The 24,209-nt window shown below is 44.5% G+C and overlaps 1 protein-coding gene across 1 annotated transcript; it reads left to right on the top strand.

Annotated features, from left to right (window-relative positions):
* Positions 1-249: 249 nt before the first annotated feature.
* Positions 250-15,831, top strand: LOC143414296 (uncharacterized). The gene is made up of 5 exons (XM_076878401.1): positions 250-561; positions 649-867; positions 2,797-4,122; positions 15,425-15,522; positions 15,605-15,831. The coding sequence occupies exons 2-5, from the start codon at positions 656-658 to the stop codon at positions 15,829-15,831; spliced, it is 1,863 nt and encodes a 620-aa protein (XP_076734516.1). The 5' UTR covers positions 250-561; positions 649-655.
* Positions 15,832-24,209: the final 8,378 nt, after the last annotated feature.

The raw sequence follows: 24,209 nt of genomic DNA, 5'->3' as shown, positions 1-24,209 counted from the left end.
CAAGAGTGAATGGCATACGATTCTAAAGGAACAAAAGGGTGAACGGGATTATATGAGTATAGCATTTAATTAGAGTTAATCCGAGACCGTGCAGAGTGGGACGTGCAGATCAGCCCGTGGACACGGTTCAGTTCAGCTTCCAGATGTAAAATATCTGGCTGTAATCAGCCAGATATTTTCAGGCTGATTAACATTAGGGGAATTTACGCAGTATGAATAACTGTGACCTGCTGCAGAGATTTACAGTTTCATAGAAAATATGATTCTGTATCCCAAACATTATATTTTAGAAATAGATCGAAAGACTTGTGCCAGGTTAACCATGGCCATGTTATTAAATCAAATATGAATAGTTATTACCAATAAAACATCAAATAGTTGGCAGGAAAACCACGACTTCCTGTCCACCGAGATCACTTTCATAATAAAACCGCTGGAGCCTGTGCCATCGAAGAGACATGCAGCTTTAGTCGTGCCCCGCCGCTCGGGAGAGAGGCTGCGTACTACATCCCGCACAGGCCGGCGATCACAGAGCTACGAAAGGCAGAAACAGCTTTTACGGTAAAACTAACCTAATGTGTGTTTTGGATTAAATGCGTTTTATTTGAATGAATACATTTATTTTTATCAGTATTTAACTTTTTTAAGGCCACAAATGCGCTGGCTTCTATCAGCTTCTATCATCTGCGGTGAATCAAATAACAGCAGCTCCAGCACAAGTCTCATGACGTCCTTGGACTTGATGAAAAAACAGTGTTTTGCATCTGGGACGCTGTCCTCAGCTTCTCTCAAAAGAAGGTTCATAAAGAACAGCAGAGTCGCTCCGGGGAGGCAACACGATGCGGGCAGCGAGTGTCAGCTGTGCAGGTGAGACAGAAAGTTAGGACACACCGAGAAAACCCCCCAAACACAGGCAGACATTTGGAATATATGGTTCTTTTAAAATTAAATAAATAAATACATTTTCCACATTTGCTGTAGATTCTGCTGACTGATTACTTGACAGATTGCAGTTAGGGCATGTTTATGTTGTCTTCATAATAATGACTATTTGTATAAGTTTGCATCTTATTTAGCGGAAAACAAGAGTTTGCTTAGTTTGTTTGCACTAAACAAAGAATATGAAGAGATTATCAGCTTTATTCACAGTACATCTAAATATTGGTGGACCTCTACACTCAACAACATTAAAGTTAAGGTTTATGTGTTCTGTCCTATAAGATATAACTGTTTTGCACTGAGAAACTGCGACATCACACCAAGTAATTAAAAACTCGGTGAAAATCAAAAAAGTGACAACAAAAAGAAAAGTAATGTGGAAGTTGTGGAGGGATTTGGTCTGAGGCTTCCTACTAATGAGCTGGCAGTTTAGGTTGGCTAAAAAGGCTGAAGGGAGGTGCCTGGTGTACCTCATAAAGAGGCTTTCACTTAATTAAATCTACAAAATGCTACTCAGCACTATTCATTTGATAAAGTTAATAAATTCACAACCACAAGTTATATCGTCATGATAAAATAATAAAAACAAAAACTGAAGTAGCTCGTCTCCAGGCTTGTGTTCAGGTCAGGTGAATGACCTGAACACAAGCTTTTCAGATCATTCCCCTGCTTTTCTCTGAAAATCCATGATCAAGTTATAATAGGACTATACTGGGCACTCAAATGGGTCCAGACCAAAGAGTACACAGGAAGAAGGCAAATCTTCACTTTTCACTAGAATTTTTCTAATTTCTCCGATTCTACATTCTGTTAATTAATCTATTCCTGTCCTCCCTCACTTAAATAGGGAGGTGTTTTTAGGACTTTGTTTTAACATTATAAATAATTCAAGATCCATAAGACATACGCCTGACAGAAGTAAAAGCAGCCATCTCACCACAGAGTCAAATGATTTGGGGCAAGAATTGTGTCCCTATATCAGTCCTTGAGAAATAATAATAATAATATTTGACAATAGCACATAATAGGATCTATTGTTTTGTAACGATTCTACCACTAAATATAACAGTAATAATGGGCGATCGTGGCTCAAGAGTTGGGAGTTCGCCTTGTAATCGGAAGGTTGCCGGTTCGAGCCCCGGCTTGGACAGTCTCGTCGTTGTGTCCTTGGGCAAGACACTTCACCCGTTGCCTACTGGTGGTGGTCAGAGGGCCCGGTGGCGCCAGTGTCCGGCAGCCTCGCCTCTGTCAGTGCGCCCCAGGGTGGCTGTGGTTACAATGTAGCTTGCCATCACCAGTGTGTGAATGTGTGCGTGAATGGGTGGATGCCTGGATATGTAAAGCGCTTTGGGGTCCTTAGGGACTAGTAAAGCGCTATATAAATACAGGCCATTTTAATAAAGAATGTATCTGTACAATAACATATAGTGAGATTATTCCCACTAATATTAAAAATACCCAACAACAACATGTTGTATGATGTGTTGCAACAGTCCCAGCAAAATAAATTTTTTTAAAAAAAGGACTAAAACCCAGTTAAACGTCTGGTAGTGATGTCCTTTGGAATATTTGTAATGCAAATAATATGCACTTGCATATATTCACCTGACAAATAACATGGCCTGCTATGAGCTGTGTGGTTCAATTCTTGTTTTTTTTAATGTGTCACTTAGCACTAATTCGCATGTGTGCCAGCATAGTGGGCGCAATAACATTAAAGCTTAAAAATACAGAGTCTAGAAACCGGTATTTGTCTAAAAGGAACAAAAACAGTGCCTGTAATTAGCATTTAGACAGTACTTAGCATTGGATAGTTAGTCTGAAGCACATTAAACAAACTGTATTCTTCTTTTGCAGATGTTCCATATTTTCCCATTCAGGCAGCAACCAGACTGTTCGTCGGATTCTGACAGCCTGCCTCCTCTCTTTCATGGCCCTGCTCGGATCTGTATTCATCGACGTCAACTCCAACTTTGACTTGCTGTACACTACAGAAGCAGCTTACAGCGAGCTGACTTCATGCAAGACTCTAACTCTCCTGCAACTTGTCAGTAAACTTCAAAAGACGAGACATTTATTTTCCAAAAAAGTAGGGAATGAGACAGCTGAGGCAAGTTTTCCTAAGATGCTTTTTCTCATCTTTGATAATCACTGTGACAAACTGGTGGGTCAAAGTAATGACATCGGGATTCCTTGCAGTACTGAGTTTCCTAGCTTTTGCAAAGAGCTAGTGAGGAGCATTCAAGGATTTTTAAATACTTCACAGGATACAAACATTACCAGTGAAAGTGGAATTCTTGCTTTCTCACTGGCTATTGAAAGACTTCTTGACGTCTGGTGTACAGTAGAAGATACTTTGGTAAAGGCCAAACAGAATTCTAATTGGAGAGATGTACTGTCTGCAAGACTGTTGGTCACATTTATTGAGCTCAACCACCAGTTGAGAGACTTTGGCCACATGCAAACTCCTACTGGCTTCCAGTTTAGATGGTCATACATTCTGAGCTACCTCAGCTTTGCCAGGGTTTTGACAGAGAAACTGAATGACTGTTGGCTAGAAAACATAGACCACGAGATAAACACTACGCTGGATGTTCAGCATTCCTATATTTTTGACACAAGTCAATGGCAGATCTCTGGCACAAGTACGGAACGTCTGTCTGGGTCTCACACTGGAATTCAAGCTCTGACAAACACTCAGCAGTGTTTATTTGATCGTGCAGTGTTGGCTCTCAGGGCGGGCTCTCGATCCATCTCTTCAGGCCTCAGTATGAGGATATGCCTGCTGGCCATGGCATGTCTTATCTACCCTGTGGTGATGTTCTCTTTCAAACAGATGACAGAGTGGATACAGAACTATGCCCACAGTCTGAAGGAGAAAACACAAGACCTTAAGCACCAGAGGCAGCTGGCTGAAGATCTGCTTCACCAAATGCTGCCAAAGTCAGTTGCCAAACAGCTCCGCCAGCATAAACATGTTGAAGCTGAGAGCTACGAAAAGGTTGGTGCAAGAGGTAGCTATGACTATACCAGGTTATACAGTGAAGGATTGCTGGTGTTTAAATCCCCCTTCAAACCTGATTGGACCAATGGACCAGCCTTCCTTGCCTGTCATTGGAAACAAATTATACACCAGAACAGTTTCAAAATAAATTCTCCATTAGAAACTGTTTATGCAGTCAGGTTTTATTGTATCTTGTGTCATTTTAATTTGTACATTTTCTAATGAAATAAAAGAAAAGTTAGAAATGTGCAACAGGAAAAACACAAAATAAGAAAATTAATCTGCAGAAATGAGGTAGGCTTTGTGTCTGAATCTTTAGTAGCTTTATAATTAGAAGAATCTGATTCTGAAAACCCCTAAATTTAAATTCATCTCTGTGCTTGTCCTGCTAGACCTCAGTGCAGCGTTCAATACTGTTGACCATAATGTCCTATTAGAGCGATTAGAACATGCTGTAGGTATTACAGGTACTGCGCTGCAGTAGTTTGTATCATATCTATCTAATAGACTCCAGTTTGTTCATATAAATGGAGAGTCCTCTTGAGAGGAAAGAGATTTTATATCTCTAAGAGTAATCTTTTACTAGTTTACAAAGATTGATGAAAAACAAAGCCTTCAGTATGGGCTCATTTCAACTTTTATTCCTCTGATGATGCAAAAACCTAAAATCTTAAATGTAAGTTGCAAGTTTGGCAAAGAAAGGGAAGACAACAACCTTTACCTTATACAATTGCCATTTGCTTTGATCATTTAACCAAACAAATCCAGAGCATATGCGGCTGTGAGAGCTGTGGGATGTTGCTGCGAGGGGGTTACTTCTGGAAGATCTGCAAACACAAATACACAATGAATGTGTGTGTGTTTGCTGCCTTTGTTGCTATTGTTAGCATAATTGTCTATAATTGCCCTGTTGCATATTCATTGGAAGATAAAACATCGTATGAGTGAAAATTGCATCTGGCTTTTTGAAGAGATTTGAAGCAGCTGTAGCAAAAAAGCCCTCTGAACAGGGCTGTGGGGCGATTACAGAATATGGCTTGATAGGGTAAATTTTAAACAAATTTCAAGTTCTAGAGTATTCTAGGAGGAAAATGTTATACCCCTTATTAATTTGTTTCAAACTAAATGAAAACGGAGAACACTTCAACTGAGAACAGGATAGAGATACCAAAATAAAATATAAAGCCCTCTATGATATAGGACATAAGCTGTAATACCGCTTGTGGGCTAACCATGGGAAAAATCCTAGACTTTGAGCTGCAAGCTGACACATTGTACTCAGATGACAAAAAGTCAGATATGAAAAAGACAAAGTGAGAGGTACTTGAAAATGTAACTCTGATATTTCAAGATATTATTACTGACTTTCTATATAAAGGACCATTGTTCAGGCTACAGGGGGGGCCCAGTGCCAAAACTGAAGGGTAATATAAATAATTATCTCATCTTTTCTTTACAATCACCTACAAACTGCCTTGTTTTTGTTAGCTAAATGGACTGGGTCTTATATGTTGCATTTCTACCCTGAGCATTTTGTACAACGTGCCTCCTTCCTTAGTGACATCCTCTATGTAGCCGGTGTATCGGAAAAACTCAGGAGAGTCTTCTCCAAGCACAACATCCCAGTGTACTTCAGACCCAGCAACACACTCACACAAAAACTGGTTCATCCAAAAGAAAAACTCCTAAACACAAACTTAACAATGTGGTGTATGCTGTACAGTGTACCGAGGAATGCTCAGACCTCTACATTGGAGAGACCCAACAGCCACTTCATAAACGCATGGCACAACACAGAAGAGCCACCTCCACGGGACAAGACTTGGTGGTCCATCTGCATCTAAAGGTCAAAGGTCACTCTTTCGAGGATGCCAATGTTCACATATTGGACAGAGAAGACAGATGGTTTGAAAAAGGAGTGAAAGAAGCCATTTGACAGTATGTCCACTGTGAGCGACCATCTTTGAACAGAGGCAGTGGCTTACGACACCAACTGTCTGCCATCTATAATCCAGTTTTGAGATCCCTTCCCAGACGCCTTAACGCCCACTCACACCCTGGGCCATCTGACCTCAGGAAATCACATGATAGGGTGGGGCTGGGTTTCACAATGAGCTCACCCGAAACCGTGGCTGATTGTGACCCACACCTGTTTTCACACCTCGGCTCGTATGCTTAGGTAGAGAATCATAGGGTATCCATTGTCCCTCTTGAGGAGACACTCCCACGGTGCTTAAATCTGGGACTCCCCACCATTTGACCCTAGAACTGAAGAAGCTTCTCGGATGAGAGGTGAAACGTCTTCAAGCAACCTAAAGAAGTCCAGACGCTTTTCTTTCCAAGCTCCTTATAGTACGATGACCTGGATGGGTCTTCTTCTGTTATGCTGGCTCCCCTAGGCATTTGCGTTTTGGAAAGTGAAAGGTATATTTAGTGAGTTTGAATTTGTAAACTTATGGCTAAATGCCTATAAATCCTATGCACTGATCCTTTAAAAAAAACAAACATCAAAGATTAAACTATCACTTGCTAGACATTTGGCATTTGCTTTCAGATAGCATGGTGGTGTGGTGGCACTGGTGCCTCATACTATAAGCTCCAGGGTTTGAATGCAGCCTGGGCCTTTCTGTGTGGGGATTGGCGGTTCTCTCTGGGTACTCCAGCTTCGTCTTATCTGTCTCTTATAAAAGACATGTATGTCGTTATGTTAATTGGTGATTCTAAATCGACTGTAGGTGTGTGGGTTTTTGTATATGTTTCATACTGCCATGTCCTCTATATAATGTTAAAAAAGAGGATTTTTAATGTCTTCAAGTGCATTTTCTTAAGCTATTGCCATAACGGTACCTTTATTTTAAAAATCAATGTCTTAGAGTCATATCCAGAATTTGCTGGAGAAAGACTGTAATTTTGCCTCCACACAACCCCACAGTGGATTTTAAATCAAAAAGTCAAGATGTGATGTAATTGAACCCAGGTAGGGGGATGGCCACAAGCCAGTTTAGTCCTAATGCCAGCCACAAGCCCAGATGCCCGTTTGAGTTTTTGCCAAATCAAACATGCACATCATCAACATTTCCGTACCCGACCGGTCAGGGCCTGGGTTGTGATATTGTTGGCTAGACAAAACTAGAGGTGAATGCATGTTCAGAACCGGTGAGAGAGAATGAAAGGCATGGAAGTGAATTAAAATGTCCTCGCCGGTTGACCTGCCCGTTGTGTCCATGTGCTTTGTTTTGTCTCGGCTCCCTTCCCGGTTCTCTATTTCCCTGTTTGTGTGTTTCTGTGTTTTGATGTGTGTGTTTCCGGAAGTCCAGTTTCAAGTGTCATTTGACCGGGAAGTATTCCCAGGCTGAAGTCGGCCACACTTGCTGCTCATCAGCCCTTGCCAGCTGGAGCTGATTGTCATCGTCAGCAGCCTCCCTATTTTAACTGTGTGACAGAGCTTCATTCGAAGCTGGATCGTTGAGTTTACTCGTCAGTACATCCCCAGTTCGCTAGTGAAAACTTTGTGTTGGAAGAGTGCTGCGTTTGGGTTCGCTTCTTACCACAGACCTGACAGAATGATCCAGCCAGCAAAGGACCCAGTGGACTCGAGCCCTGTTCAGCGAGAGCTGTCACTTCAGGCAGATTTTTTGGATCGCCATAAGAAAATGCTGCAGCATATCTCAAAGGAACAGAATGTGCTCCTCCAGGTTGTTACCAAACTGAAATGTATGTTTCAACCTCACCATGGCAGAAAATGTTCCACCCTCTCTGCCTTCCTGCTGCCTGTCCTCTACCTCCCCTTCACCCTTTCCTTGGGAGCATCCGCTGCTGGTGTCGGAAAAAATATTGACAGAGTTGGATAAAAGTGCAGGTTTTCTCATGCAATGTGCTTTTCAGACAGCAGAGTCAAGCCTATGCTTCAGACTGTGCCAAGGTTTCATTTGTGGTGGAACTGGTGACGGGGCGAGCGCTGAAATGAGCACAAGCAGTACCAAGGACTCACCCAGAGATCTCATATTAGAATTAGAATTAGAATTCAACTTTATTGTCATTGCACATGCACAGGTACAGGGCAACGAAATGCAGTTTGCATCCATCCAGAAGTGCTTTAGTGATATAGATATATTACAATATATATTAGCAATAATATAGATATGTAAGTATATTACAGAAATGGGTCTATTATGGTATGTTATAATGTACACGGTATGAAGTATGTTGTGAATATTCTATAACTATAAGTATGTACAGGCTGTAGTGAGTACAAGCTATGTACAGGATATGAACAGGATATAAATATGAAAAACTATACAGAATATGAAATAAATAACTTTACAGACATCTGAGATATACAGCTATACAGAAATGGGAACTATGCAAGTTGTAAACAGTTGTAGGGTTAAAAATTATCATATATACAGAATGATTGTTTACACAGAGCTATACAGTAGTGCAGTTAAGATAAGTGAGGGTGTGGATAATTTCTACAGAGGCTATATAAAGTGCTAGTGGTTGTGAGTGGTGGTTCAGTCCATGTTATTATTGTGTGTTTGAGGGTACAGTTGTCCATTGTGTGTGTGTGTATGTTCAGTCCATGAGTTTAACGTGGGTCAGATGTCAGGAGGCAGAGTTCAGGAGTCTGACAGCTGTGGGGAAGATGCTGTTCCGGTACCTGGTGGTCCTAGTCCGGAGGCTCCTGTAGCGCCTCCCAGAGGGCAGGAGGGTGAAGAATCCATGTGATGGGTGACTGGGGTCTTTGATGATTTTCCCAGCCCTTTTCAGACACCGCTTCCTGTAGATGTCTTTTATGGCAGGAAGTGGTGCTCCAGCGAGGCGCTGGGCAGTTTTCACGACCCTCTACAACGCCTTCCGTTCCGAGGCAGAGCAGTTCCCATACCAGACTGTTATACAGTTGGTCAGGATGCTCTCGATGGTACAGCGATAGAAGTTCAACAGGATGTCTGAGGACAGGTGGTTCTTCCTCAGAGTCCTCAAGAAGAAGAGGCGCTGGTGAGCCTTCTTGACCAGCTTGGAGCAGTTGGTCATCCAGATGAGATCCTCGGAGATGTGGACTCCCAGGAACTTGAAGCTGCTCACACGCTCCACAGCCGTCCCCTTAATGTGGATGGGTGGATGTGGGTCAGCATTCCTCCTGTAGTCCACGATGAGCCCCTTAGTCTTCTCGGTGTTAAGCAGCAGGTTGTTTCTGTCGCACCACTCAGCCAGACTATCCACCTCCTCCCTGTAGGCGGCCTCATCGTTGTCACTGATGAGGCCAATCACCGTGGTGTCATCTGCAAACTTAATGATGGTGTTGGAACCATTAGCAGGTCTGCAGTTGTGGGTGAAGAGGGAGTAGAGGAAAGGGCTCATCACACAGCCTTGTGGTACACTGGTGTTCATTGTGATTGTAGATGAGCAGCGATTATCCAGCCGGACATGTTGGGGGCGGTTGGTCAGGAAGTCCAGTAACCATTTGCAGATGAGGGAACTGATGCCCAGGTCTGTCAGTTTCCTGATGAGTTGTGAGAGGTGGATTGTATTGAATGCTGAACTGAAGTCTATAAACAGCATTCTGGCGTATGTGTTGTTGTTGTCCAGGTGTGAGAGGACAGAGTGCAGTGCGATGGAGACTGCATCCTCTGTGCTCCTGTTCTGGCGGTATGCGAATTGGTGGGGGTCCAGGGTGGGGGGGAGACAGGATATAAAGTGTGCTAGGACCAGCTGCTCTAAGCACTTAGTGATGATGGGGGTGAGTGCTACTGGGCGGTAGTCATTGAGGCAAGATGGGTTGGAGTTTTTGGGTATCGGGACGATGGAGGTGGATTTGAAGCAGGCCGGTACCACAGCGTGGGCCAAGGACAGATTGAATATGCCTCTGAGCACTCCTGCAAGCTCCCCAGAACACGCTCTGAGAACACGCCCGGGGATGCCATCGGGACCTGCAGCCTTGTGGACATTGATCCTGCTCAGCACCGCTCCTACATCGGTGGGGGAGAGAGTCAGAGGTTGGTGGTCTGGCGTCATGTCTGCTTTGGTTGTGGTTGTGGGGTTCCCTCGGTCAAAACGAGCATAAAAGTTGTTGAGCTCGTTGAGGAAGGAGACATCAGAGGATGCGGGGGAGGGTTTGGTGGTCCTGTAGTCTGTAATGGTCTGGAGTCCTTGCCACATGCGTCGGGGGTTGGAGTTGGAGAAGTGTTCTTCTACCTTCTTTTTGTAATGGTGTTTGGCTTTTTTGATGCCCTTCTTTAGATTAGCCCTGGCTGTACTGTAGGCGTGTGCATCTCCTGACCTAAAGGCAGTGTTGCGGGCCTTCAGGAGGAGACGAACATCCCGGTTCATCCAAGGCTTCTGGTTGGGGTACATGGTGATCCGTTTCTGGGTGGTGACACTGTCTGTGGTTTCGGAGATGTAATCCAGTACAGATGAGGCGTACTGGTCCAGGTCTGTGTGGGTGAACATATTCCAGTCTGTGTTTTTAAATCTGTCCTGGAGCACTGCGTCTGCCCCCTCTGGCCACACTTTAATTGTCCTCACAGCAGGTTTCACACGTTGGATGAGTGGTGAATACCTAGGTGTGAGGAACAGGGAGAGATGGTCCGATTGTCCAATGTGGGGGAGGGGTGTGGCTTTGTAGGCTCCAGCCAGGTTGGAATACACATGGTCTAAAGTCTTGTCTCCTCTGGTGTGGCAGGAGACATGTTGGTGGAATCTGGGGAGGACTGTCTTTAAGTTGGTGTGGTTGAAGTCGCCAGCAACAATAAAAGCAGCCTTGGGGTGTTTATTATGGTGTTTGTTAATGGCTGCAGAAAGTCCTTTCATGGCCAACCTAGCATTAGCATCGGGGGGGATATACACGGCAGTGAGTATGATCGAAGTGAGTTTTCTGGGGAGATAATAAGGTCTGCATTTGACCATTAAAAACTCCGCATTAGGTGAGCAGTGACTCTCAGTAGTAGTGGAGTTCATGCACCAAGCATTGTTAATGTAAATGCACAAACCTCCACCTCTGGTCTTGCCGGAGTCATCTGCTAGCCTGTCGGCTCAGTGTGTGTGGCGTCCTGCTAACTTGATAACATTGTCCAGGCAGCTGTTGTTCAACCATGTTTCGGTGAAAAACATGACATTTGAGTCCATAATCCGTCAGTTGTTAGTGATGGAGAGCCGTATCTCATCCATTTTGTTTGCCAGAGAACGGACATTGGCGAGGAAAATACTGGGTAAAGGCAGCCGGTGTGGTGTTAGCTTTAGCTTAGCCCGTAGCCCTCCGCGCCTACCTCGCCTTTGTTTACGATCTCTGCGCCGTCTGCGTGCACTTCCGCCCGGCCAGGGAGAGTGGGCAGCCTCCGGTGTCCTGGAGATCTCTGGGATGAGTCGGAGATCGGCGATAAAACTGTTGGAGTTATGAGTCCAGATGTCCAGAAGCTCTTGTCTGCTGTAGGTCAGCAACGCACAGCAATTCTGGACGAATAATCCGGTTAAAAGTAGATAAAAAACCGCTAAATAGCAGATTCTGGAGAGACACTGAGCCTCGCGTTGTTCACGCGCCGCCATCATAATAAGTGATGATATAATGACCTTTTGGCTAAATTCTGATAAAGGTTTTTGATAAAGGTTGCAGAAAAAGCATGGCAGATTTCTCAGTGGACTTCTGGGTTTTGGGTGAGGAGATGGGTTGGGAGGAGAAAGCGCTCCCTGGAGCATTCCTGAACAGCCTAAATGAGGAGTTTAAATGTGAGTTGGCTACAAAAGAAATGCCCAAATCTTTGGATGCTTTCATTGCTATGTGTGTCAGGGCAGATGATCATATGCATGAGTATGGAAAATGGACTGGTGGACCTCGGCAGGCTGGTAGAAGCTCGAGCCCCTGGAAAGGGTCTCTGTCTGCAGACCGGCGCTAGGTGGAACACGAGCAGGTGGACTGGTAGGAATAGCCAATGCAGTTCGGCCATGCCAAGCTGTCCTACCCTGATTGAAGAATAAGATAGATTGTAGGTGAAAAGAAGGGGCATTTTGCAGATTCCTGCCCCTCGCAGCTAAAAGATGCTGCCCATCAGTAGCTGTGGGGATACTGACAGGCCTGACTGAAAATGTGTTGACTCTAGGGCAGAACAACATTTTATCAATGAGACCCTCGCCAAGAGGTTGGGGCTTCCATTAATCCCCCTCTCTGAACCCTTGCAGGGTCAATTTAATTCAATTGTAGATCGTACAATTATACAACAGAAAAAAACCCAACAATCACATGACCCCCTACGAGCAAGCACTTTGGCAACAGTGGGAAGGAAAAACTCAGTTTTAACAGGAAGAAACCTCCGGCAAAACCAGGCTCAGGGAGGGGCGGGGCCATCTGCTGTGACTGGTTGGGGTGAGAGAAGGAAGACAGGATAAAGGAAGAGAGACAGAGATTAATAACAAGTATGATTCAATGCAGAGAGGTCTATTAACCCTTTAAGACCTACCATAGAACCAAGTCCGCCAGAGCTTATCTTTATATTTTTACATGCTGTAGTGCCATTTTTGGGAGCATTTCAAGTTGCTATACATTAATACAACCATTATAGCCCAAACTTTAATAATATGTATGCATTAAGTGCATAATAGTTACGCAAATTGCAAAAAAGTGCAATAAACTACAAAAAAGAAATATATACTTTTACATATATTTCTAGTTAGAGAAATTTAAGAGGTTTATCCCTCAAAACTGGAAATACAAAAAAGTTGCACAAAATAGTTTCCAACAACAGGAAATTTATTTTGAGTGTCTTCATAGTTTTATTTTTGAGATACACCAATTTTTATATACTGCAGGAAAAACGAAGAAAAAATATTAAACGGTAAATGGACTCGTTCTTATATAGCGCTTTTCTACTCTTCTGAGCACTCAAAGCGCTTTACACAACTTGTGCATTCACCCATTCAAACCCATTCGCACAAGCACATTGATCTAAGTGCTTTCTAAGTAACATTCACACGCCGATGTATGCATCGGAGAGCAATTTTGGGGTTAATATCTTGCCCAAGGATATTTGGCATGCAGACTAGGGGAATCGAACCACCAACCTTCCGATCAGTAGATGACCTGCTTTACCGCCTGAGCTACAGCCACCCCATTATAATGCAAATTTGCAAAAAACCTCCATGTGCATCAAATTAAACTATTTCCTGCAGTGCAATTTGAGTTCTAAGCATCCCAGAAACTATACAGAAAAGCATAAAGTCAAACATGACTTTTAAAAACACCAGTGTAGGCTTATAAGGCCCCAAAGGTAAAAAAAAACTACATTTTCTGTGAAAATGACGTCACTTCCGGTTTTGGGCAGGTAATGGTGGACATGCGATAGCTCACGCTGACCTCTATTCCAACTAGGAAGTGTTATGAATAGCTGATCGGATTGGCGAAGCATGTTTCTGGAATATTATGTCTTTGTTTTGCAAAGCTATATGTGGAAGGAAACCGTGACCTATGGCAAGCTGATGGCATAAGATGTAAGTACAACTCCTCCGGTTTCTTATGCAAAAAAAAATTATTGAGCTAGCTTATGTGGTTGCAGTTCTACAGGGATTTAAAACTAGTTACGCAAAACAGAGCATACCCACTCCGACCAGTTTTAAAGGGTTAACACATAGTGAGTGAGAAAGGTGACTGGAAAGGAAAAACTCAATGCATCATGGGAATCCCCTGGCAGCCTACGTCTATTGCAGCATAACTAAGGGAGGATTCAGGGTCACCTTTTGAGGCGTCCCTGGGATACCAACCTCTTCTTCTGACCATCACAGAGGGAGAACTGGCTGTACCCTCCATGCAGCAACACACGCACCGCTGCCACCGTTTATGGAGGACCACACAGGCAGCTTTCCTCAGGTCAGTGTAACACAACAAGCATCTGGCTGATCAACGTTGTGTTCCAGCTCCCTCCTACCAAGCTGGCCAGAAGGTTTGGCTCTCTTACAAGTGGTCCTTTTGAAATGCAGTCTATCATCAACCCTGTAACTGTTTATTTGAATCTTCCCACAACATCAAGATCCATAATGTTTTTCATGTATCCCAGGTGAAGCCAGTACGGATGAGCCTATAGAGTCAGGTCCAAAATTTGCTGGACAAAGACTGTAATTTTGCCTCCACACAACCCCACAGTGGATTTTAAATCAAAAAGTCAAGATGGCCACAAGCCAGTGTAGTCCTAATGCCAGCCACAAGCCCAGATGCCCCTGTTTGATTCTTTACCAAACATGCACATCATCAACATTTCAATACTCGACCGGTCAGGGCCTGGGTTGTGATATTGTTGGTTAAAGACAGAACTAGAGGAGCGGGTGAATGCATGTTCAGAACCGGTGAGAGAGAATGAAAGGCAAGGAAGTGAATTTAAATGTCCTCGCCGTTCGACCTGCCCGTTATGTCTGTGTGATTTGTTTTGTCTCGGCTCACCTCCCAGTTCCCTACCCTGTTTGTGTGTTTCTGTGTTTTGATGTGTGTGTCCGGAAGTCTGGTTTCAAGCGTCATTTGACCGAGAAGTATTCCCAGGCTGAAGTCTGCCACACCTGCTGCTCACAGCCCTCACCAGCTGCAGCTGATTGTCATCGTCATCAGCCTCCCTACTTAACTGTGTGGCTGAGCTTCAGTCGATGCCAGATCGTTGAGTTTACTTGTCATTAAAGCCCCTGTTCGCTAGTGAAAACTTTGTGTGCGCACTGCTTGCCCGATAGACTGATGTTTTTTTTTTCTCACTAAGATTTGGGAATGGAGTTTGTCATGGGGACGGAGCCATTGTACAGAGAATTGAAGATTCACGATTCATGCCATGGACACAAGCACTGGGTGGAATTTGGGGAAATCACCACTGTGTTTGGGTCCGCTTCTTACTACAGACCTGACATAAAATGTAGGGAAATTGACTAGTAAAGGGATGAAAAAGTGTATTGATAAGATGCAAGGGGTACTTTTATCAGCTGATGAAGAAAATGAGCGAGAGAAGAGCACAGATGGAGGTAATTTAGTGAATCGGGAAGTGCTGAAGGTTAGTAAGTGGGAAATGAAGGTAACTGTGAAGACAAAGGCAACCATAAGAAGAAATCAAGTGCATTGCTTATGGCAGCAAACTGAAGAAGCTGTTGGACAGATGAGTGGAGTCACCTGTAATGTAGAGGGCTTTTCAGGTGAGGTGTGTGCAATAGATATCCTGGAGGGAGAGAAAAGAAGCGCCCACGATCCTTTCGGATGTTCTCACTACTCGATGCAGCTTTTTGCAAGAGTCATACCACACAGTGATGCAGCTGGTGAGAATACTCTCAACAGTGCCTCTGTAGAAGGTGCTCATAATAGGTGTTGAGGTGCTCTCCTCAGCTTGCGGAGGAAGTAGTTGTTGTTGGGCTTTACTGACCAGTGATGCTGTGTTACACCTGTGGTAGGTCTCTGTGGCGTGGTCGGTGGTGAGGCTGCGGGGGAGGCGGACACACCTGAGCTGCATCTTTCTCCCCTGCATATAAAAGGATTGAACTGGATCCTGAAATGGTGGCTGAGCTGGTGGCCACGCAGAGGGAGAAGGCAGCGGTGTCGCCCCGAGAGGTGGAGGAACTGGAGAACCGGAGTGAGCACCAGATACACCTGATATAGAGTCTGGCTGCTAAAGTCTGCTCCTGGCCGACACCACCGGTGTCCCTTGACTGCAGTGGAGTGGCTGATATCCGGACTGCTCCGGACTGCTGACCTCACCCCCATCCACAGATGGGAGGCGGTTGGTGACCGGCAGGTGCCTTCACCTGTTCCTGTTCCACAGAGGAGGGCAGTCGAGCAACCTCAGTTTCCACCACCTGCTCAGCCCAACCCATTGGACAGAGCACCAGAGGGACCTGCTCTGCCGGACCCGGGGGTCAAGGTGCTGGACTGTGGTGCTTGACCTAAGCCAGCGGACAGCATGTGGGAGAGTCCCTTGCAGCCGGAGTCAGAGGTCGGCGGTGGCCAGAGCGCAGGAGGGACCTGCTGTAGTAGAGTTTGGGTTCTGCGCACCCACGGGACCTGCCTTGCGTCCGCTGGAGGGCAGCGTGCAGGACCCCACTGCACGCTGCCAAGCCGCAGGTGAGCCTCAGCCCATGTCTGCCACTGCTATGCATTCCCAAAGACAGGAACACCGTTTTGTCGGGACCCATTTTTTCTTAGCCAGCAGTTTCAGGGATCCTTGAATGTGACCATGGACTACTATGGTTCCTGGTATCACTAACTCAATTAAACTGCTTGATTAAAAAAACATTTTTTAACTAGCCAATACTAAGACTTTTTTCATGTTTTGCATTTTCTGTTCCAAATTACAGATCACACAAATAATTATTTATATATTCATGTTTAATCATTGACATAGCTTTCAATATACAAAAAAAACCAATCTAAACATTTCAAAAGCAATCTTCCAAATATAGGACAATGAAATTTCTATGCAGATCTGGAGATAGTCAAGCAGAAGACCAATGTTGATCTGCTATGGAGCTGCCAGGCAGGAGGAAAAGAGTGAGACCAAAGAGGAGGCTTGTCATGAAATCAGAATTAATGCCTCAGGAAATTATGTGGTTACAGTTGCTCCCAGACAATAAGAACAGTAACAAACTGAACTAAATTAAATAATACAATATATTCCAAAGTTACAAAATATAAGAAATAGCTCTAATATATACAAATAGCTCATATACACAAATAGCTCTTCACAATAGCTTGTGAATATCGAGAATATTACAGGAAAGAAAGATACGAAGATGGTTGGTGTGTCACAGGTAGTATAAGATGGAGGGAGATGCTCCACTGTGGTGACGCCAAAAGGGAACAGCCAAAAGATGACCCAGAAGAAGAAGAAGAGGCTTTTCAGGCTCAAAGAGATGTTAGTGAGGGAGGACATTATTAGGCTAAAATAACAAACTTAACATATCAGAGAGGGAAGAATATAGAAGTTGACAAATCATGCGCTGTCAAATCATATGTAAAATAATTGTAAGTAAACAAAAGAGGAAACAGTCGTCAGTTAGTCTCAATGTCATGTTATCGTATTACCATGAAAATTAATTGGCAGAAGAAAGATCAATGGGAGCAAACAGTTCTCTAAATGACCCTAATACAATGAGCGATAGTCAGAAACACCAGTATAATTCATATGGTTATTTAAAAAAACGTACAGCTTCTCGTTCACACATACAGTACATACCTCATACCTCAGCCGTATTGAGTGGACTGGACAGCTAAGCAGCACACATGTGGTGGTGTAGGACACCAGTCCTGGCTGAGTCATCCTGGCTAGTCCCAGTCCTATTACCTACATTTACCTGGCCAACACTGTCCTCTTGTGAGAATTCAGAACAAGCCCCAAAGATCACAGAAGACATAAACAAAAAGAGAAAGCTTAGAAAACATCTTTAAAAAAACCCCTGCCCTACTGTTTTGAAAAAAAAAAAAAAATCTTCCTGTGCCTTTTGGGTGCTACCGCAGGTGCCTTTGACACACCATTTTGTCAACATTGTTGTGTTTGTTGGGGAGAAAGCTTACAAACATACAGTACAGCACTTCAGAGTCACACTGCTAGCGAACAAAGATTTATGTAAATTTGACAAGCTGAACGCATTCTGTACTGTACAGGAGACACGGCACAAGATTGATTGGCTGTAGACCATTGTCAATCAGGACGCAGAACACAATGCACTGTAAAAAAAAAAAAAAAAAAAGCATGGAAAATTGCACCTAAAAAAACAGCGAGGCCGCGAAAGGCTGCATTATAGCGAGGAACCACTGTACACTAAAGTGTCCCCTGTCACCTCACACTCTGGTGTTTTCCATTTATTTATTTACTTATTTATTAGCATGAACTGGAGACTTGACCGTTCATTTTGTATGCTCTATGCTGATTGTCCTTACAGACTATAAGCTGTAAGGACAATTTAATAAAAGTTACAACTTCAGAAAGACAATTTGCACAATCAGTGGATACATTTTGGATGTTCTATTTGAATTATAGGCCATTTCAAATCACAGTATTAATGCATCCAAAATTGTAGTGGATTAATGTAATTTGGGGGTTACTAAAGCCAGACTGAAAAACAGGAAGTTAGTCTAGAGCTATACAAGCATATTAATAAATACGGGAAGCCAGACAGAAAAGAGGAACTTGTACCATATTAGGAGCTGTTGAAACTGTGTGACGTGTAAAGTACCAAAATAACACCTATATGAGACACATTTTATGATTCTAATGTTAGGGATTCTGCAATTGGCGTTGGGCTGTGCAAGGCTCTCTCTTCTGGAAGATGATTGAATTAAATATAAAATGTTTTGACCACTCTGAGTTGGGTTTTCTCTGTTCTGTTATGGGGATCAAAGAATCAGGTTTTAATAATACCCATTTTGTAAGCACTTCCAGGAGTGCAGTTCATCTCAACATCACATATAGCGATATATAGAGTATGTATATATTAAAAAAAAAAAAATTCCCCACTCGCCCCTGCGGGCAGTCAATCCTTCAAGCTCGGGTCCTCTACCAGAGGCCTGGGAGCTTGAGGGTCCTGCGCAGTATCTTAGCTGTTCCTAGGACTGCGCTCTTCTGGACAGAGATCTCCGATGTTTTTCCCAGGATCTGCTGGAGCCACTCGCCTAGCTTGGAAGTCACCGCACCTAGTGCTGTCATTCGGAACCACTACATCGATCACTACGGCTGTCTTCTTCTGTTTGTCTACCACCACTATGTCCGGTTGGTTAGCCACCACCATTTTGTCCGTCTGTATCTGGAAGTCCCACAGGATCTTAGCTCAGTCATTCTCCATCACCCTTGGGGGCATCTCCCATTTTGACCTCGGGATTTCCAGGTTATACTCGGCACAGATGTTCCTGTACACTATGCCGGCCACTTGGTTATGGCGTTCCATGTATGCCTTGCCTGCTAGCATCTTGCGCCCTGCTGTTATGTGCTGGATTGTCTATGGAGCATCTTTACACAGCCTGCACCTGGGGTCTTGCCTGGTGTGATAGACCCCAGCCTCAATGGATCTTGTGCTTAGTGCTTGTTCCTGTGCTGCCATGATTAGTGCTTCCGTGCTGTCTTTCAGTCCAGCTTTGTCCAGCCACTGGTAGGATTTCTGGATATCAGCCACCTCCTCTATCTGCCAGTGGTACATACTGTGTACCGTGCATGGAGTGAAACCCCCCATGCATGGTAAGGAGCTTTCTTATCTTGATGTCAGTGGCTTCTATCTCCTCCTTTGGTCAGCCTATTACCCCAGCAGGGTATCCGATCACGGGCAGGGTGTAGGTGTTGATAGCCCGGATCTTGTTCTTACCGTTCAGCTGACTCCTCAGGACTTGCCTGACCCTCTGCAGGTACTCGGTGGTTACAGCTTTCCTAGTGGCCTCTTCATGGTTCCCATTCGCCTGCGGGATCCCCAGGTACTTGTAACTGTCCTCTATGTCTGCAATGTTGCCTTCTGGTAGTTTGATCCCCTCTGTTCTGGCTACCTTCCCTCTCTTTGTTATCATCCGACTACACTTCTCCAGCCCGAACGACATTCCGATGTCATTGCTGTATAACCTGGTGGTGTGGATCAGTGAATCGATGTCTCGTTCACTCTTGGCATACAGCTTGATGTCATCCATGTACAGGAGGTGGCTGACAACTGCTCCATTCCGTAGTCGGTATCCGTAGCCAGTCTTGTCAATGATCTCACTGAGGGGGTTCAGGCCTATGCAGAACAGCAGTGGGGAAAGAGCATCTCCTTGGTAGATCCCGCACTTGATGGTGACTTGTGCTATGGGCTTGAGGTTGGCCTCCAGTGTTGTCCGCCACATCCCCATTGAGTTCCTGATGAAGGCTCTCAGGGTCCTGTTGATCTTATATACAGTGGGGCAAAAAAGTATTTAGTCAGCCAACGATTGTGCAAGTTCCCCCTCCTAAAATGATGACAGAGGTCAGTAATTTGCACCAGAGGTACACTTCAACTGTGAGAGACAGAATGTGAAAAAAAAATCCATGAATCCACATGGTAGGATTTGTAAAGAATTTATTCGTAAATCAGGGTGGAAAATAAGTATTTGGTCAATAACAAAAATACAACTCAATACTTTGTAACATAACCTTTGTTGGCAATAACAGAGGTCAAACGTTTACTATAGGTCTTTACCAGGTTTGCCCACACAGTAGCTGGTATTTTGGCCCATTCCTCCATGCAGATCTTCTCGAAAGCAGTGATGTTTTGGGGCTGTCGCCAAGCAACACGGACTTTCAACTCCCGCCACAGATTTTCTATGGGGTTGAGGTCTGGAGACTGGCTAGGCCACTCCAGGACTTTCAAATGCTTCTTACGGAGCCACTCCTTTGTTGCCCGGGCGGTGTGTTTTGGATCATTGTCATGTTGGAAGACCCAGCCTCGTTTCATCTTCAAAGTTCTCACTGATGGAAGGAGGTTTTGGCTCAAAATCTCACGATACATGGCCCCATTCATTCTGTCCTTAACACGGATCAGTCATCCTGTCCCCTTGGCAGAAAAACAGCCCCATAGCATGATGTTTCCACCCCCATGCTTCACAGTAGGTATGGTGTTCTTGGGATGCAACTCAGTATTCTTCTTCCTCCAAACACGACGAGTTGAGTTTATACCAAAAAGTTCTACTTTGGTTTCATCTGACCACATGACATTCTCCCAATCCTCTGCTGTATCATCCATGTGCTCTCTGGCAAACTTCAGACGGGCCTGGACATGCACTGGCTTCAGCAGCGGAACACGTCTGGCACTGCGGGATTTGATTCCCTGCCGTTGTAGTGTGTTACTGATGGTGACCTTTGTTACTTTGGTCCCAGCTCTCTGCAGGTCATTCACCAGGTCCCCCCGTGTGGTTCTGGGATCTTTGCTCACCGTTCTCATGATCATTTTGACCCCACGGGATGAGATCTTGCGTGGAGCCCCAGATCGAGGGAGATTATCAGTGGTCTTGTATGTCTTCCATTTTCTGATGATTGCTCCCACAGTTGATTTTTTCACACAAAGCTGCTTGCCTATTGTAGATTCACTCTTCCCAGTCTGGTGCAGGTCTACAATACTTTTCCTGGTGTCCTTCGAAAGCTCTTTGGTCTTGACCATGGCGGAGTTTGGAGTCTGACTGTTTGAGGCTGTGGACAGGTGTCTTTTATACAGATGATGAGTTCAAACAGGTGCCATTCATACAGGTAACGAGTGGGGGACAGAAAAGCTTCTTACAGAAGACGTTACAGGTCTGTGAGAGCCAGAGATTTTCCTTGTTTGAGGTGACCAAATACTTATTTTCCACCCTGATTTACGAATAAATTCTTTACAAATCCTACCATGTGGATTCATGGATTTTTTTTTTTCACATTCTGTCTCTCACAGTTGAAGTGTACCTCTGGTGCAAATTACTGACCTCTGTCGTCATTTTAAGTGGGGGAACTTGCACAATCGGTGGCTGACTAAATACTTTTTTGCCCCACTGTAGTTCTAGGCATTCCAGGATCCAGGTGTGGGGCATTGAGTCATAGGCCTTCTTGTAATCAATCCAGGCAGTGCACAGGTTGGTCAGTCTGGTCCTGCAGTCTCGGCTGACTGCTTGGTCTGCCAGTAGCTGGTGTTTTGCGCCTCTAATATTCTTGCCCATCCCTTTCTGTGCCCCGCTCATGTATTGACCCATGTGCCTGTTCATCTTAGCCGATATGATGCCTGACAGGAGCTTCCACGTGGTGCTGAGGCAGGTTATTGGTCGGTAGTTGGAGGGGACTGGTCCCTTCTGGGGGTCCTTGAGGATCAGGACTGTCCGGCCTTCGGTTAGCCATTCCGGGTGTCTCTCGTCAACTAGCAGCTGGTTCATTTGTGCTGCCAGGCGCTCGTGGAGTGCAGTCAGCTTCTTCAGCCAGTGGGCGTGAACCATGTCAGGGCCCGGTGCTGTCCAACTTTTCATACTGGAGACCCTTTCTTGGATATCTGCCACTGTGATGGTTACTGGACCCTGTTCGGGAAGGTCGCTATGGTCTGCCCTCAGATCCACTAGCCACTGAGCATTGCCGTTATGGGTTGCGTCCTTCTCCCATATGCTCTTCCAGTATTGTTCCGTCTCCAGCCTTGGTGGTGCTGTTCTCATATTGTTCCCCTGCCACTGAGAGTACACCTTGGCTGGTTCCGTGGAGAACAGCTGGTTTATTCTCCTGTCTTCTATCTCTCTGGTGTACCTCCTCAAACGGCTGGCCAAGGCTGTGAGTCGTTGCTTGGCAGTTTCCAAGGCCTCAGGAATGGATGGACAGCTTCCTGTACTTCTTAGGCACCTTCCTCATCGCGCCTTTCTGCAACTCCGATAGTTGGCTAACCTCCCTCAGTGCTACCTGGATCTTAGCCTCTAGCCTCATACCAATCAGTACTGTCACTCTCTATACACAGTTCGCGCGATTTCTAAAGTGAAAGCAAAAAACAAGCGCAAATTCAAACACGATTTCAATATGTCACATATTGACAGTCCTCTCCGATGCCAATGACATAATTACCCAGCTACATTTAGAAAGAATGCAAAAGCATTGACATATATTTTTCCTTCCTACGATAGCCCGACGGGCAGGGCAGAGATAGATTTTGGTAGCCCGACTGGAAAAATCGCTAGCCCCGGGACGTCGGGCTAGCGATTTTGCGAGCCCTGTATCTGATTGAGGAATCACTCATCTTTGGAAAAGAGAGTTTACTACAGAGAAATGGCTCTTTCCAAAATAAAAGCTATACTATACGCTTCTTCTGGGCTATATTCTCAGCAGCATATTAAACATATCAGGTCCCCATAAGGAGAATCATGTGCTAACGGCTGTCTAAATGACTCGGGTAAAGTTTGTATCATGCGTGCTTGTTGTTTTTGTCTGCTTCCACTTGTCTTTGCACTAGGATGATGTCGGAGTAAATGTGCAGTCATAATTATTGTGTTCCCACTAGTGCTGTCAGCGTTAATCTCGTTGAAATGACGTTAACGCCACAACACGGCAAATCTCCGTTAACGAGCTACCGCGGATCGCCCCGTGCGTGGGGCTGGACAGCGTCAACACATTAACGAGCTAACTGCGCTAACGCAGTAGTTCCCACCAATGTAATTGAGCATTGCGTGGCACATCCAACATACTGTTTTACTTTAGTCCATGACACGCTTCCTTCAGTGTCATACGTCACATGAAAACCAAAATAGTTCCAAATGCCAGATCTGAATGAGGGTGGGGGAGGTTCAATTTGCCATGTTGCAAGGAGAGCTTAACTTCTGTCTCGCTAGCTTGCCCTGCGCTCAGTGAATCTGCGTTCGACTACTCCGCCTAGGCTACACTGTCGAGCGCAGATCCACTGAGCGCTCAACACAGACAGCATCGTCAGAAGGAAAGTTGATAAAATAAATTAAAAATTTAGTATTGTTCGTTACATATGCATACCGAACCGAAAGCACTGTATCGAACGGTTCAATATCGATACGAGTATCGTTGCACCCCTAATATATATATATATATATATATATATATATATATATATCCAGCTGTGGGGCATTGAGTCATAGGCCTTCTAGTAATCAATCCAGGCAGTGCACAGGTTGGTCAGTCTGGTCTTGCAGTCTCGGCTGTCTACCAGTAGGTGGTGTTTTGCGCCTCTTGTATTCTTGCCAATTCCTTTCTGTGTCCCGCTCATGTATTGACCCATGTGCCTGTTCATCTTAGCCGATATGATGCCTGACAGGAGCTTCCATGTAGTACTGAGGCAGGTTATTGGTTGGTAGTTGGATGGGACCGGTCCCTTCTTGGGGTATATATATATATATATATATATATATATATATATATATATATATATATATATATATATATATATATATAGTGTAACCCCACAGGTTTTGGACATCTTTCATCCGAAAACATCTGTAAGCAATTTAAAAAATTTAATACAAGAATGTTTCCTAATATCCAAGTAAACTTTTTCTTTTTCGGGTAGTGACTGCCTAAAGTCTTGAACCTATGTACATCCTCCGTTACTGCCTTTCATGTCTTGAGTTGCTTAGCCAGGCCTTTACAACAGCCATTCTCCTGCTGCTTGTTTGTGTGTCTCCCTCTTTTTGGTTTCATCTTTAATAACTGAAAAGCATGCTCTCATGAGTTGACAACAATGCAATCAACAGTTTCTTTGCCTTGAGAAACTTTAAAATTGCTTTTGGTTGTTATTCATAGTCACTCAGTTCAGTTTATAAGCATCTGGGTGAATCTGAGCAGAAAGTGTAGTCCTGTATACTACAGAATTC

This window comes from Maylandia zebra, linkage group LG20 (assembly GCF_041146795.1).
Source record: "Maylandia zebra isolate NMK-2024a linkage group LG20, Mzebra_GT3a, whole genome shotgun sequence".
Taxonomy (NCBI): domain Eukaryota; kingdom Metazoa; phylum Chordata; class Actinopteri; order Cichliformes; family Cichlidae; genus Maylandia; species Maylandia zebra.
This window is presented reverse-complemented; position numbering and strand designations above follow the sequence as displayed.

Bases quoted from the DNA above. Each gene is read 5' to 3' on its own strand.
- LOC143414296 (XM_076878401.1), top strand. From the start codon at position 656: ATGCGCTGGCTTCTATCAGCTTCTATCATCTGCGGTGAATCAAATAAC. The intron at 4,123-15,424 runs GTTTTATTGTAT...TGCATATAAAAG, and splicing joins GAAACTGTTTATGCAGTCAG to GATTGAACTGGATCCTGAAA. The intron at 15,523-15,604 runs GTGAGCACCAGA...CCTTGACTGCAG, and splicing joins GGAGGAACTGGAGAACCGGA to TGGAGTGGCTGATATCCGGA.